We start from the raw sequence: 16,982 nt of genomic DNA, 5'->3' as shown, positions 1-16,982 counted from the left end.
TATTAAAAAAATCTATATTTTTAAATTTAATTTTTTTAAATAAATCATTTTTAATGGTTAATATTGTATGATTAGTTATAATGAAATTATTTAAAGATATTAAATCATTTTTTATTTAAAATAACTATTTAATTAAATTTAAAATTGCAGTCAAGTTTTACTAGTACAATTGGTTGAGGATGGGTCTCGTCAACAAGGTGACCCAGGATCAAACCTCATGGTGAGTGGTTGTGCTCTGTGCTAGGGGGAGGAGACATGGTAAAAAATCCATTCAACTAAGGGCTCGTGTGGCCCAAGCTAGGTGCGATCCCTGAGTGACTTTGACGACTCAGATCCCCTTGGGCTGCGACTCCTTAAGCCACAAGTCAAGCCTGGAGGATCACAGACAACTTGACAAACAAACAAAAAATAAAATTACAAATTTTGGAAAGTTGTTTAACTAAATTCATGTGATGAAGAATAAAAATAAGATAAAAGATATAAAATATTTAGTATAATTTTTTTTGAACTTGGAACATGAATTTGAGTCATGAGGGTTAGTTCAATTGGTTGTGTTAAAACACCTTTGTCATTTTCAGGCCACGAATTCAATTCTTTAGACACTCTCAGGTCAAGCTCTGTGGTTGAGCAGGCATGAAGTGATCCCTTCGAATGGATTTGCTTAGTACAAATATTTTGTGATGTAGTAGTCTCGGATCTCCAGGGCCAGTGAACCATATAGAAGAAAAAAAACAAAACAAAACAAAAGCAAACTTGGAACAAGAATTCAGTAAGTATTGTTTTTGATCTTTTATTGTATGGATTAATATTCTTTGAGTAACATGGCCATGGGTGTTGGTTGAGCACTGTGTGTTGGGTGGTGAAGTTTTGAAGCTATGCTTGTGTATTGAGCTTGACTTAGGGTTTAAACTAGCAATTGCTCCTAAAGGTGCAAAGATACACCGAAGTAATAAAAAGGATAAATTCCAAAAGTCGTATTAAACTTCCATAAATAATAAAATGCTTCCTTTGAAATTTTGTAAATTCTCATGGACAAGGAATGCCACAGTTTTTAATTAGTATAATAACTTTCACATTTAAAACAAAAACGAGAATGTGAAAATTATTTTTTTTTTTAATAATTTAAAGTTTTAAATTCCTAATATTGGTAATAAATTGAAATGAAAATGCAAAATAATTTTAAATTTTAATAATTTTAAATTTTTAATATTAAAAATAAATTGAGAAACTATATATTATTTTTGAAAATAAAATTTGAGAAATAAATAAATAATATTTTTTTCTATTTTTATTTTTTAACCATGTCTTGGCAATCTAGAAAAACATAATCACACTAAGAGCATCACACAAGCAACATTATTAATTATATTTTAAATTGTTTTAGGCAATTTGTTTATTCTGAGTCTATAATTCAACTCCTGATAGTCCTTTTAGAGCTTGTCCTTTGACCACCTATATGGGATGAGAATGTCATCTTGGAACACTGAGTAGAGGATATTCCTCTACTCAACTTTCCAAGATGGCATTCTCATCCCATATAGGTGGTCAAAGGACAATCTCGAAAAGGATTATCAAGAGTTAGGAGTTATAGACTTAGAAGAAACAAATTGTCTAAAAAATTAAAATATAGTTGATAATGCTCCTTGTGTGATTATGTTTTTCCAGATTGTGAAGACATGGTTAAAAAAAATATATATATTTATTTTTATCTCAAATTTTATTTTCAAAAATAATAATATAGTTTCTCAATTTATTATCAATATTAAAAATTTAAAATTATTATAATTTAAAATTATTTTTGCATTGTCATTTCAATTATAATATTAGGAATTTAAAACTTTAAATTATTTAAAAAATAAATTATTTTTATATTCTCGTTTTTGTTTTAGATGTTATTATGCTAATTAAAAATTGTGGCGCTCCTTGTCCGTGAGGGTTTACAAAATTTCAAAGGAAGCATTTTATTATTTATGGAAGTTTAATACAACTTTTGGAATTTAATTTTTTTATTACTTTAGTGTATCTTTGCATCTTTAGCAGTGTGATTACATATCAACGGTAGTTTTATTTTGAATTTTGGAAATTCAATTGAATCCTAAATGGTTATTTTCATTTTTTAGTGAATAACGTGTACATTCAAAATTATTTGAACTCAAATCCCATTACAGTGACAATTCAGTCTGATGGATGTAAAACATCACTTATTTTGGTCCATTTGTTACTTAGATCCCACATTATTAGATCATTCCATATATAATGGATTCCCATGAAGACGAGAATTCATAAAGTCATCTAAGAAATGCGAACAGAACAAGGAAAACATTAATATAATGGATTCCCATGAAGACGAGAATTCATAAAGTCATCTAAGAAATGCGAACAGAACAAGGAAAACATTAAATTTCTGGTTAGGGGCTTCATTGGTTCTATTGATGGCTATAGTTATTGGGGTGGTTGTTAAAGACTTGGATAATATTCCCCTACTGAAATTGGTTATATGGGGTTTTTCACCGAGGCAGATTTTATCTAATATTGTTTATAGGGTTTTAGGGTTTAGACTTATAGGGCTTTTGGAAAATATTGAACCAAATTTAGGGCAGGGGTTTCCATACGGGGTGTTGTGGATGGCCCCTTTTCTGTCAGGAGGTGGGTATAGTTCTTAAGCTTGGTCAGATGTGGCCGCATTGGAGGCAACTAAGAGTGTACCCAAGATAAGGATATTACAACATGGGGATTTTGAAAGCTTTCAATTCTGGATTGGTTTGCCTGATGACATGAAGGCCCTTGCAATTAAATTATATGGAGGCAATATTCCACTAAATGAAATTGTTGTGGTCTGTCATAGTGAGCCCGACGCATGGTATCCTCCATTGTTTGAGACAACACCATGCCCTCCATCTGGTTATAGTGAGCCCCTCTATGTAATCGGTCGAACTATGTTTGAGACTGATAGAGTCAACGATGAGCATGTAATGAGGTGTAACAACATGGATTCGGTTTGGGTGCCCACTGATTTTCATGTCCAAACATTCATTACAAGTGGAGCTGTTCCATCCAAAATTGTGAAGATGGTTCAATCTGTGGATGTTGATTTCTTCAATCCAGAGAGATAGAAGCCATTGCCATTGACTGCAAATGGGCGTTTGTTTGGTCCCAAGCTTTCAGAAGAGGTCAAGTTCTTACCTGGAGGTGTTTTTGTTTTTTTGAGCATTTTCAAGTGGGAATGGCGTAAGGGTTGGGATGTTTTATTGAAAGAATACTTGCAGGAATTCTCTGCAGATGATAATGTCATTCTATATCTTTTGACAAATCCTTATCACACTGACAAGAACTTTGAAATCAAGCTCACAGACTTTGTAAAGAGTTCAGGCATACAGGAACCTTCACAGGGTTGGCCAGCAGTTCTGCTTCCCATCAGCGGGATTCTGCAAAAATAATCTGGTCTGGGGTCTAATATCACCATGAACATTTCCCATCCCGTCAGCGAGAATGCATATTTTCCATCCCGTTAGCAAGTATGTGAAGCAACTTCCGCTCAACTCAATCTCGTGTTGTATTTTAAGTGGAAAAAAGGATGAAAATGGAGGGCAGGGATTGGCTGGGCAAACAATGTTTGCCCAACCAATTCCATATAGGGACACCTTTGATGTAAATATATTTAAATTATATTATCCCCGATGGGGGTGTCAACTAGCACATAATACAAGGCGGAGGAAAATGTGGCATGCAATGGAAAACAATCTTTCCAACGTAGATACGTGTAAGGTAAGTATGATGAGAATGGAATATCATTTTGTGGTAGCATCCCTCCTCAACAAGTGAAGGAGGTGGGAGATAGAAACCATTATTTCCTACAAATGTTTAGTGCATATAACATGGCTCACTCAGTTTTGGTTAGGTTGTGCTTTGACGAGATCCACCATGGTAGCAGAGGTGGCATGTTTGCAATGCACTAATGGCATTGAGAAACAAAGAGATTGTTTGTCTTAAGACATGTGCCATATAAAACACTTGTCCTAGGCAGAGTAATAATCCTCCAAATGCATGCGAGCTTGCCTCCTCGTGTGATTATAAATGGAAGGGATGTAAAGGGTGGCGGATGTATGTGGTACTCTATAACATCGTAAGGTCTCTAGTTTCATTTTATTATGACATGATTGGCATTACGTACTCCGTGCATCGACAACCATTCATTCGAGTTCGATGGAGGGAAGCATTCGAGGATAGAGAGTCTCTTTATATCCAATGAATTCCAAGTGCTTTCGAGGATAGAGAGTCTCTTTATATCCAATGAATTCCAAGTCAATGTTTTTCATATTGTTCTTGCACAATGCAGCCTCAGGGTCGATCTTTGAACTCGTGGTTATGCTCCCCTCCTTGGCTTTGTAGGGCCTCGACTTCCTAGGTATTTCTTTCAACTGTCTGGTTTTGGTGTGCAGGGTTTGGTACCCTGGCAATTTTTTGATTTGGTTTTAACTGTTTATTCTTCCCCGGTTTCTCAAAATCACAATGGGGCTTCTTGTGCTTTTCGGGCCTTAATTCAGGATGGAATTGTTTCCATTTTATGTTTACCCATGATTTTCCTTTACGCTGGTCCAATGTAGGTCGTGAAATCCTTGGTCTTGGTTTAATTACTGGTTATCATCTTCCATTCCTACCATATGTACTTGTCCATTCTCTCAATGTTATTTCTCGCTTCTCTCTATTGTCTAACGCAGTTGAGTCCCCTCCATCGAGAGTTTCTTTAGGTCTCTCTGTGGCGTCAATTTTCATTCCTTTTGTCTCCCTATATAGAGGGGTTTTAAGAAGCTGGGGGTTGTGTCTAGATCTAAGTCTTGTGGGCTTTTGTGATGACATAGTTCTCTGTCGAAGTACACCACATTCGCTTCTTTTGAGCATGGTCTTACGATTGGTCAATAGCCCTCACAATAGTAGTGAATTTCATCTTTATTGTCTTTCTAGTGTACTTCTCCACGCGACTATGCCACCTCATCAGAGAATGGTAAGTCATAGGGGAGGTTCCAGCTCCAGGCATGATTCTCACTCTAGGCGCTTGTTCGAATGGACCTCTGTGGCAAATTTGTTTGAAACTATACCTTCGGAATTTAGAAAGGAGATTCAAGATTTGGAATCACAAGAATTTGGGGACAAACCCTATTTTTCAAACTCTGAACTTGGAAATCAGGAATACAAATGGATTCCTAACTCGAGCAAATTTTGAAAGCGAAAGTTGCACTTCCTACATTCTGTTGCAGGTTACGAGCAGTTGGACTCGCTACTTTGTTTGGTCATCCATGACAAACAAGTGGATCGTTACGGATATTTGTAGGTAAAAAGGATTTGAAAGACCTCCTCAAAAGTATTCGGTACTGGTTGGATGATATTCTTGTTCGCTTATAGAGGGTGGAGAAGTATGTAGTGTCAGATTCAGATTTTGACTCGGGGAACATCTTTGATACCCCTGTGGTGATTAATGCTCCACTAGTCAATATTGCGTCCCCTTTCAACTCTGTCCCTCTAGCAAATGGACACCCCGTATCTCCAATGGTTATTTTTTATTAGAAGTGTACTTTTGCAACGAATAGTGTTTTTGGCAAGTTTTCCTCAGTGTGGATGGCACCCTTACGACCTGGTGGATTTCAAAGCACTTGGCATAGTGCATCATGGCAGGCTCATACTCTTTTCCAACACTCGGTCATTTTGTTTCACCTTTAACTGGGTTTTCTTTTGATCCATATGTACTCAGAGAATAACTCTTATTAGTGGATAATTTTGATACAGTTTTTGAGTAATGTCTAAGTAGATAGTTTCAAGGTATGGTGCGGGTAGTTTTTTTAAACATAATTGTTCTCAGAATGGTCATAAGTTATAATGGTTAGGAGAGGTATATACCTTTAGAAGACAGAGCCATGTAGCTTTTGCAAATGTCTTTTGATTAATGAAAATTTTGTGTCGATTTACAAAAAAAATTAAAAATGGATAAATATTTTTTACCACGGGGTATGAGAAAGATGTGTAGTTTCTATGCTTAACGTGGAGTGGACAGATAACATTTTTTTTATATAAATTATAAATAAATAAATAAAATTATGTTAGTTATACTTTAAGGTTATAAATTACATATTCATTTTTTAATAAAAAGTTAATAATGTTTTTTAGTAAATTCATATAGAGGTACTAGTTATAAGAAATTTATAATTTTCTAGTCGAGAATTCTAATAACCTACTAATTATGTGGATAAGCATGTTGTGTTTCTATTTTGGAATAAGGCTTCCAGAATTTTAATTTAATTATCAATAATTATTACGTAGGTGATAGGGATTTAATCTCCACTACCTATTCTAGAGTATTTTTAATAGTATCATAAATCATAGATTGAAATTTATCTCCAAATGAGTCATGCTCTTTTTAATTAAATTGATTAATTAAAAAAATACATATGAACAAGTTTTATATGAAATGAGTTATGGTTTTTTGGGCATGTGGTATGGATAGCCCAAGGTATTGGCTCATGGCATTGTAACAAAGTCTATTTACAAATTAAGAATCTCCATAATAAAGTGGAGGTGAATCTTCATGGTTAAGAATTTTGTTATTTTTTGAAATGTATACATATTTAATTTATATATTAATTCTTTTTTATAATAATAATAATAAAGTTATAATTTAGTTTTTTTTTTTTTTTTTAGCAATAGTGAGATGTATCATGAAGTAAGTGTTTTGATGCTTATCCAAGGTTGATGCTTATTTTCCTTTATCAATTCACTCATATGGTTTGGGAACTTACAAAAAAGCTCTATGGTGGTCTTGGAAGTCTACAGGTATATCCTATCCTCGTAATATTCCTTGACTACCTCCTGTTGGTTCTGAAAAGTTTGGAAATGGGATGCACCTTTGAAGATCATCATTTTTGTTTGGTTAGTTTGGCATAATAAGGTCCTTACTTGGGATAACTTGTGAAAAAGGGGTTTCCAAGGACCAGGTTGGTGCCCTTTTTGCAGGAGATCACTGGAATCTGCTCTTCATCTTTTTTTTGTAGTGCTCATTCACTTTACAGGTATGGACTCAGGTATTATTGGTGTTAAAGCTTCCCTCTCTCTGACAATTCACCACTTTGGAATTATGACTCAAATGGTGGGTATCTAGCAGAGGGAAGTACAAGTCTATCTCCCTATTCATATTTGGGAGCTCTGGCGTGTGGGAAACTTGTGTACTTTTTAGGGGACTGCTGCAAATATCTCCAGGATCTACTCCTACATTCTGGTATGGCTATATTCATAGGGGGATCTACAACAGATAGACACAACGCCTGGTATTAGATCAAGTCTCACTCATATATTTTTCCCAACGAGGTTTTTAGATGGTACCTCTCAAGGAGGAATATGTGACTACAATGCATGGCTTAGAATCAACTCTCAATCTCATTATAATTTTTATTGGAGCGACCTAGCACTAACACCAGAGTCGAAATCCTCGCTCTTTGGGGACTTTTATGGTTTGCAAAAAAACCACAATTGGAATGCATATATATATATATATATATATGGGGATTCTAAGGCACTCATCGACGAGATCTCGTGTCAGACCAACTTTGCGCCCCCACAATGTAAGCTACTAAATGGATCATATTGTGCATATGAAACAATTATTCGAGGCCATTAGTTTTCAACATATGTTTCCGGACTCAAACAAAGTGGCAGATGGCTTATCAAAGGAAGGACTTCTAGCTGCTTAAGGTATTCTTCAGTATAGTTATATTGTGGATGATACATCTATGGAGGAAGGTGTGTTGCCTCTCATATAACTTGTAGTTACTTTTTTGTTTGTCCTATCTTTTCAGGTTGCTTTTGTTCCATGTTGAATCTCTCATTATATGTAGTTTTTATGGTTTGTTGAACATAGGGGACTATAAGAATATTTATGTTTTGTTTATACGTGGATGGGGAATCTTCTCTAGATTTTCACATGGAATTTATGATGTATATGGTCTCCTCCAGATTTTTGCATGGATTTCAAAATGAAAAAAGAACAAAGAAAAAAGAAAAGAAAAAACTAAAAAAATTATTTAACTTATATGAGCTAGTTTATAATTTTCTACTCAAAAATTCCACCAACCAACTTGACAAGCTACCATGAAATATATAACATTATGGCCAATTCAAAGGTAATCACCAAGTAACCAACTTATTATCTTTTACTTAAAATCTTAATAAACTATCTTTGCAATGAGAGGCTCTCCAACTTTGTATGGTAGAGATGTTGTAACGTAATATAATGTAATGCAATTTAAGCATTTTAAATTGGTCAAAATAAAATAAAAATGAGTCATAGTATTGACTTGTGGTATTCATATGGAATATAGTCTATTAAAAGGGGGAAATTAAACCAACCTAGATCCATCTTTACTTTGGAACTACCAAATATGAAAAGGGATCATATATCTTGACATCCAAACCTCTTTTAAAGTGAAAATAAAATTGATCAATCTAAACGCCAGATATATCCCAAAAATAAAATAAATCTAAACTTATTATAATACAATATTAAATAAAAAATTACACTTTATTATTATAAATTTCACTAAATTAAATTTAAAAATAATTAAAATAATATTTTAAAAAGGATAAGATCTATCCCATTTACTCATTCTAAAATATAATATATACTATATCCCATTGACTGGTTGTAAAATATAACATTTTATACGTATCAAAGCATTATTTTTCTCTATACTATATCCCATTGACTGGTTGTAAAATATAACATTTTATACCTATCAAAGCATTATTTTTCTCTGTCACCAATTGAATCAAGAACCCTAGCAATTTGGTGTACCTTACTCTTACTTCACCATTATATCACATTACTCAATGATGAATCTTTTGCTTACGTGTAAAGATGTGCGTCCACATACACAGATAAAAGATAGAAGGATGGTTGGATACACACACCATATACCATATCCCCTTTTTCCTTCCTTATCTCCTTACCTGCCTCCTTCCTCAATGACACCACCACGTGATTGCCTTCATCACATTTCTTTACAACCATCAAAGTAACAATCGCCATATGGCATAGGTGGACACGTTATCATGCACCAATTTCCATGTGGTAGTTAATAGAAAAGGACGCCTTGCAAACTCTCAGCACAATAATAGATTTTATTTGAATTTTTTATAAGTTAGATTTACTTTAATTTTAATTATTATTATTATTTAAATTTATTTTTTTTTTAAATTATTATTTTATATAAATATATAATTCAGGTAGATTTAATATTTAAGAGTATGTATTTTTCTTAAGAAAAATACAGGTTTAAATATAAAGGGTAGATTATATATGTTTTTATAATTTTTAACAATTAAATTATTATACTAAAATGAATTTTTTTATTTCACCAACAAAGAATATTATATACTAATTTAGTATCTAGCTTAGCTGTAACATTAAAATTGACTTATAATTATTATTATATATTGAAAAAAACTAAATATTTAATATATATATATAAATAATTAATATGATGAATAATAATTATCCTCTTGACGATGATGATGATGGTGGTGGTGGTTAAAGTTTACTGAGACTAAACTTTGGTCTATCGAACTTAAAAAAACAAATTATTTAATTTGATTTAAGATTTTATTTCTATGCTCAAAAAGCTTAGAGAAGCCTCCCAAGCTTACTTTAATTAAATAATTAAAAATAAGGTATTTGTTTATATTTATATATGTATATAAATTACTATTATTATTGAAGAGATACGTATAATTTAAATACTCATGATTACAAAGATACAATAAGTGTATTACATATAACTGGCTAACTTTAGATAATGATAGATTATGGTTTTTAAAGTAAATTATTTTTGTTATTATAAATAGTAAAGAGATACTCATTTTGTAAGGAATTTAATTATTTATTAGAAAGATAAATATGAAATAAAAATTCACATTGGTTTAAATTTAGTTTTTTACATATTTTTTACATGTTTGTTAAATAACAGTTTCTTTTTAGAATAGTTCAATAGTTACAGTACTAGAAAACAAAATTTCCATTTTTCTTATATTTTTTCTGATTTCTTTCCAATCTATTAATATATATAATAATTCTTTACATTAAATTTCTTTACACTTATTAAATGGGCACACATTTCCTTTTTCACATTTAAATTAGCAATTCATAATACCACTTCAAAGCTTCCAAGGCATTATCAACCAAAACTCCATGTTTTAGGTTAACATCACAATGTTCAAGAGGGTATGGGTTGTGATCGCTTTATATTTTTTTAAAGTTATTTTCATGGTTGCCTATCATTTAAGTTTATTTTTGTTATTTATTTTTAAAAATTTTAAATATTAAGATCGATGGATATGATTTTTTAAAATGATTTTATATTAATAAAAAAATAATGAGAATAATTATTATTAATTGTATTATTATTATCTTAAATAATTTATTATTGATCTATAAAAAAGTAGATTTTTATTCTTATTAAAGATGTCAGAGTTTCAATTTTAATCTATTTCTTCACATTCAAAGAAAATGATATATACAACGGAATGCTATTCTACTTACAATTTAGCTTTCTTTTCCATATATATATTCTATTTCAACTCTAAAACCATATACTTTTTAATAACATTTACCTTAATATGATATATACTATTGAATGCTGATGATGATGATGGTTAACGTCCGCTGATACCAAACATTGGTCCATCGGACCTAAAGAAATAAATTATTTATTTTGATTTAAGATTTTATTCCTATGCTCAAAAAGCTTGGAGAGAAGCCTCCCGAGCTCACTATAATTTTGACATTGTAAAAGGCTAGGAAGGTCAGTATTGTAACAAAGATTGTGAAATTGAGATCTAATGTGGTTGTACACGGGGCACTCTAAGACGAAGTGGTTTTCATCCTCGATGTTCCTATTCTCACATATATGGCAGATCCTTTCCATCCATGGCGTTTTAGGAACTGCCCAACGACCTGTTTCACTATGGAGCTCATGAGAATTCGTTCTAATCTTTGCTATATTAATTTTCTTCTTTGAGCTAGTTAAAATAGAGAGATACTTTTGATCTTCTAGGGTGGGGTTGATGACCTTCTTATAATAACTTAATTTTCTTTTAGTTGCTAAATCTTTCTCATACCACATTTTTTCTTTGAACTTAGAAGTAACAATATCTTTAATGTTATTTATGTTTTGCAATGCATCATTCTCGTTGATCTCCCAATAGTTTAGCCATGTCCTTGTGTCTCTATGCCACCCCCAATTGAGCCTTAGGTGATTTTAGCTAGAATTTAAAGTTAACTTAAAAAGTCTATAGTCATTTATATTTAAAAAAATATAAAATAATAATTATAATCATATCTCTTATCCTAATGAATAATAATAAATTGATAATTTATTAGAGTAATTTAACCAAGAAAATAATCTATTAATTATTACTATAAGACTAAGAATATATTAACAATGTGAAACCTAAATATATCAGAGACTTTTAACTTAACAAGAATATAAACGCCCCAACTTCCCCATTAAAAAAACCTATCTTCAATAACACTAAGAATATATTAACAATGTGAAACCTAAATATATCATAGACTTTTAACTTAACAAGAATATAAACGCCCCAACTTCCCCATTAAAAAAACCTATCTTAAATATACCCTAGCATTGAAACTTTATTGTACAATATCTTTTTTAGTTAAACTTGAGCCTTATCACAATCCACTAAAAATATTTCTTAAAATTAAACTTCATTAAATAAGAGAACAAACCCTACTTAATTATTCTATTTACAAAAAGACATTTTGATTTTTAAAATATTAATACTTTGAAAATCGGAATGTCATTTTGCAAATAGGGCCATTTAGCTAAAGCCCTAAGCACCCTTATCTAGGGGTGAGGAAGTCAAACTTTATCCAAAAGAAAACGACGGATAAAAAATAAAGATTTTGGGTCAAGCTCAGGGCTTATCCGTATAATATACGGCAGAAGTATGAGAATACGGTGAGACGGATAAGGAAGACACGTGTCGCCTCGTACTCAAGCACACATATGCTTCCACGTGTCGGAAGTGGGTGCCAAACCGTAATAAACTCCGGCAACGGAAAAGAGGAGAAATTTACACCGGTCGGCCGACGGGGAAACTACCTGGCCGACCGGCCGACGGTCGGGTGGGAATGGATAAGCACGGGGATAACTGGGGGATCCAATGAATCAGAAAACAGTTTTGTAAGACTGCGGTGTTGAGTTGCTTTCGCTTAATTTCTATCCAACGGAATTCGAACCCGCGACGTGTTGCGCTTCAGCTCATCCTTGCCCTGTTAACTGACTGTGAATGAATATTTATACAATTAGACTCTGTTAAGGCGTGTAAAGCGCCACATACAGTCCTGTTTTTGATGCAAACGAGATCAGGAACGAGCAGTCCAGGTGAGTTATTATTGTCCTGTTTAGAAATGGGGTTTGTTTTAATCGGATTTTTCTACCTGTGTGTTTTATTCTCTGAAAAGGGTTTCATTCGGTTTAGTGCTTGGTTTGAATTTTAGATGGGTTCTTTGAATGGGGGATGTTTGTGTTGTTTCCAATGGGTTTCTGATTTTATTTTGTGTTTTCTCCAAATGGGTTTTGTGCTTTACAGACGGGTTTGTTTCAGCATATGTTTATTTTCTCTTGTTTTATACGAATTGATCTATCCGAGGTTGGGATCTTGTGCATTGTTTTTAAATGGCTTTTGTTTCAATTTGGAATCTGTGTGATTGGTATTGCGTATTTTTTTTTTTCAACATACGGGTTTGTTTCAGTCTGGTGGTATGGTACTGTATGCGCTTTTTCCCGAAGGGCTTTGGGTATTCTTTCTTCAATTAAATGGATTCGTCTTTGTTTTCGAAATGCTCTGAGATTTTCAGATGGGTGAGTGTTCTCTCAATTGTTTTGAGATTTTGTTTATTTTGGTGGGCGATTTTGAGGTTTCTCTGAAGTTGTTTGATTCAGCATGAGAGATTTTTGCATAGGTGCTCTGCAGCCTGGGTGAGTGGGAGGATTCATGGACACTTCGTGTTTGTATGTAACGGTTTGCATTGCACCTTTGTATCTAAAAGGTGCAATTGGGTACATTGAATAAAGACAGTTATATCCAAACTGTATATACGGGTCTAGATGTATATCCAAGCTGGAGATACGGGTTCAGAATGCATATCTAAGCTGGATTTTTGGCACAATTGGCTCACATATTGAATCCTGGGATTCAAGATACGAAAACCTCGAGTTTCGCAAGCTCAAGGTGGATATCAGACCCGGGTTTAGATGGGTGTGTGCTAGTGTATGTATTTTTGGAAGTGGGTGCAAGCCTTGCATTTCTTTTCCCAAATAGGTGTATGATTTCTCAAGTGTGTGTGAGTAATTTGTATTTGGTTTTTCATTTTCCAATGGATCGATGTGTTTTGCAAATGATTTATTCTCAGTTTGGGTTATGCTTCAGAGAAATGTCAATTGCCTTCCAGTGCCGGGAGGTGGCAGCCGGACCGGTGGTTGGCTACCAGGTTGGAGCTCAGGGGGATGGATCTGGTTATATTCGACAGCAGCAGCAGCAGCATCAACAGACGCAGGATGCCATGATCAGGGGGCTGTCCTGCATTTCTATCTATGTGCAGTCTAATCCGGATGGTGTGCCTGGTCAGAAGGGAACAGATGGATCTTCTTTAAGACCGCTCGGAGGAGGCCAAGAGGTCTTTAAGGCTGTGGGTCAAGATCATCCGGTGGGTTTTCAACCGGCTTCAGCAGTATTGGATATCCCTACCGATAAGGATTATGACTGCAATTTCAGGGTAGAATGCAATTCGAGTTCTCAGTATGGTAACCACGAACGGTCTGCTGAAGGCCCATCGGAGTATTTGGGCAATTTTGGCGATCATAAGGAATCTGCCTCAGTTTCTTCCAACAGTATCACTGATGATAATTGCTCATCTTCTTCCATAGGTGATGACGATGACGAAGACACTTCAGGTGATATGGAGGTGGAAAGCAAATTGAAGGGACCCTTGGACAGCATGGCAGAACTTGAGGACTCTCTGCCAATCAAGTAAGAAACCACCCCTTTTATCTTAGTCGATCTTGACAGTACCCTCCTGTTAACAGCATACATTCAGTCCTTACCGTTGCAAGAAATGTCTTTACTCTTGCAACAGAAACCATGAATGGGGAATTGCTCTCCGAGTACTTAACTGTGGTATCTCATGGAGTGGTCATAAACGCAGCAATGAATTCCAACTTTCCACAAGGGTGGTATGCACCGTGGCAGGTTCGAACCCACCCACATACTTTCGCGGACTGCGACCAACCACAAAACCAAACCAATTCACTTGACACCCAGGATCATTATATATGTTAGTTCTGGATAGGGGAAAGATACAAAGACTCGAATACAGGGTTTGCACCCTCGTGTCTGCTTTGCTATTGGCAAAGCTTTAGGCCTCTATTTTGCCCTATGGCCATCTTTGGCATGTTGAGAGATTGAATATGGATGCTAAAGAGCAAGAATCAGAGCTATCACGAGGCAGCAGAAATGGGCCAGTTGTGAACAGTAAGAGGATACATGACTGTTGTATCTGTATTCTTCATACGTCTTTTGCATAATATTGGCTCTAACAAAATGAAATCCTGTTCTTAACAAGAGATTCACATTTTCACATGCTACAAGTAATAGGTCAGTTTGGTAGAATATGAGAACGCGTTTCTGGTGTATACTCATTAATGTAAGGCTAGTTTAAAAGTCTTTTCAAATAATTGCAGGCCAGAAGCAATAGGTCAGTTCTATACAGTAGGATTAAATAGATCTGTATCTGTTAATTTGGCATCATCTAGTTGGAAATGGAAGTTGTGATGCAGTGAAAATCTGATATGCCATTTTGAAATGGAAAACTACTGCATTTAGTGCTGGTAGGGGTGTACCTTATTAATATAATTGCATTCTCTATTTCTGCTTGAAGGCTCGACCTTTATAAGGTGAAATTGTCATGCCAATCTCTTACAGTGAGTAATAGAGGACACTTTGTATATAGCTAGATTGGTCCAATACTACGAGTGCAGAAATGACTGTCCACCAGTAATGCGTCTACTCTAGAGAATGTGTCTAAGCTAGTCTAATCCAGTACAACTGATGCAGAACTACTATTTGTATTCTCCAACTTTTGTTTTGTCTGACTTATCCAACTTTTGTTTTCTCATTTGTTTCTCATTTGTCTAACTTGTATCACGGGTGTTTAATGATCTGCAGGAGAGGTCTATCAAATTTCTTCACTGGAAAATCAAAATCTTTTACATGTTTGTCAGATGTTGTTTCTGTAAAAGACCTTGCAAAACCAGAGAATCCTTATAACAAGAGGCGAAGGAACTTGCTGGCGTATGGCAATAGTTGGGAAAGGAATCGTTTTCATCCCCCAAGAAATAGCAGCGCTGGGATATCTAAGAAAGCAATGCATACTAGTAAAAGCACATTGGCCCTTGCTGTTGCCATGAGCAAGTCAGAGGACAGTTCAGAGAAGGACGAAAATGATGCACACCTACCTCCACTGCCCCCTCAAGGTAAATGGCAGAGAAGCTTTGCATCTCCAAGATCGTTCTCGCTAACAGATTTACAGGGTGTTTAATGTCTCAAATTTTTCTGTGGACCTGTTTTTGGAGAGGTTCACTTGGGATATTTTGTGTGCCTAAAGCAAGCTACTGAAAGACGAGTCGTGCCTACATGGAACAGGGGTTGTTTACAATCTTAGAGTTTAACACACAAGCCATAACGGTAATTATATAAGCAACTACCTACTAGGAAAAAAGAGGTAGTGCTCTCTGTAGATAGTTTTCAAAATATTATGTACTTACTATGATTAACATCCTAACTATCCTGAAAGAAAATCCTTCAAAGTGGTAGGGCTTCTTAAATCTTTAGTCCGTGCAAATCTCTGTATTCTGTCTCTTCTATGTTTATATTTTATGTTTCTCTTCTATGATAAATGAGACCAGTGTTTGATAGAGTGAACACTGTTATATTTTGGATGGATGTGTGAATTTTACTTTAGCATACGATATGGGTTTGTGAATGCCTTGTCTCAGTATGTTTATGCATTGTTGCTTGTGAGATAAAATGCCTGCAAAAACTGCTTGATTATTCTTTTTATATGTAACTGTGCCCAATTTCTATAAAAGAGAACACAGAAGTTGAAAAGGCATGGACAAACAAGAAAATCACCAGGTGTGAGGGGGGCAAGCCAAAGGTGGATGGCTCCAAAGTAGACATATTTATCCTTGCTCTAGCCATATGGTGGCTTTAGCAGCTGTTGCAAAAAATAGAACATTTACTACAAAATTAAACAAGAAATTCAATATATTGGCTGAAGAAGTTGCATTAATATAATACATTAGGTCCTTTCTGAGTAGTTTCCATGTAAGTAAAATTTATATCAAGCGACTTCCCAGGGCTCTCGTTCTATTTCTTAGTTATCTGCTTATTAATTCTAGGCTTGTGGTCTTTATCAGACTTCAAGAGATAACCAAAAGGTCCATTCTCCTCTGTCAAAATTGTCTGAAAGTGGCTTAAGACTCTTGTGAACATGAAACATATACCAACCAAATTGACCAGCAACAATGCTTATGGATAGCGTTGACTAAAAAGGGCAGGATATGCGTGCACTCCACCTACTTGGTGTGCTTTGCATGCCATATGATTCACGGCAAATTTATGTGACCAATTATATTTTTGCAGTTAGGTGGGACCTTTCGCTGAAAGATGTTTTTTTTAGCTATTGTTTGGTCAAACTTGAACAAAAATAAGAGATGAGCTCATACAAGCTTCACCTTAAGATGGGTTAGTTCAGTTGATATTTAGCTCTAGTTACTTCCGTCGAGAAGAATCTGGTTTGATTTACCTGAATTAGGTTATATGTTCGAATCACTGAGATGAAGTGCTTTAAGCGGTTC

At 34.5% G+C, this 16,982-nt stretch overlaps 1 protein-coding gene and 1 pseudogene across 3 annotated transcripts; both read left to right on the top strand.

Annotated features, from left to right (window-relative positions):
• The first annotated feature begins 2,432 nt into the window (after nt 1-2,432).
• On the top strand, nt 2,433-3,437 carry LOC149146379 (uncharacterized; annotated as a pseudogene).
• An 8,765-nt stretch (nt 3,438-12,202) lies between these two features.
• LOC149146378 (uncharacterized) lies at nt 12,203-16,057 on the top strand. 3 transcript variants are annotated; one of them, XM_089446286.1, is made up of 4 exons: nt 12,203-12,446; nt 13,028-13,296; nt 13,495-14,094; nt 15,289-16,057. In XM_089446286.1, exons 3-4 carry the CDS (start codon nt 13,499-13,501, stop codon nt 15,659-15,661), a joined length of 969 nt encoding a protein of 322 aa, XP_089302412.1. In that variant the 5' UTR covers nt 12,203-12,446; nt 13,028-13,296; nt 13,495-13,498; the 3' UTR covers nt 15,662-16,057. The 3 variants fall into 3 exon arrangements, with proteins under 3 accessions (XP_089302412.1, XP_089302413.1, XP_089302411.1); XM_089446287.1 differs by having other exon boundaries at nt 13,028-13,335; XM_089446285.1 differs by lacking the exon at nt 13,028-13,296 and having other exon boundaries at nt 12,208-12,446.
• The last annotated feature ends 925 nt before the right edge of the window (nt 16,058-16,982 follow it).

This window comes from Pinus tabuliformis, chromosome X (assembly GCF_031772625.1).
Source record: "Pinus tabuliformis cultivar Carrire ecotype Pingquan chromosome X, CPIR1, whole genome shotgun sequence".
NCBI lineage: Eukaryota > Viridiplantae > Streptophyta > Pinopsida > Pinales > Pinaceae > Pinus > Pinus tabuliformis.
The sequence above is the reverse complement of the archived record's forward strand: the minus strand, read 5'-3'. Positions and strand labels throughout refer to the sequence as shown.

Bases quoted from the DNA above. Each gene is read 5' to 3' on its own strand.
- LOC149146378 (XM_089446286.1), top strand. From the start codon at position 13,499: ATGTCAATTGCCTTCCAGTGCCGGGAGGTGGCAGCCGGACCGGTGGTT. The intron at 14,095-15,288 runs GTAAGAAACCAC...AATGATCTGCAG, and splicing joins GAGGACTCTCTGCCAATCAA to GAGAGGTCTATCAAATTTCT.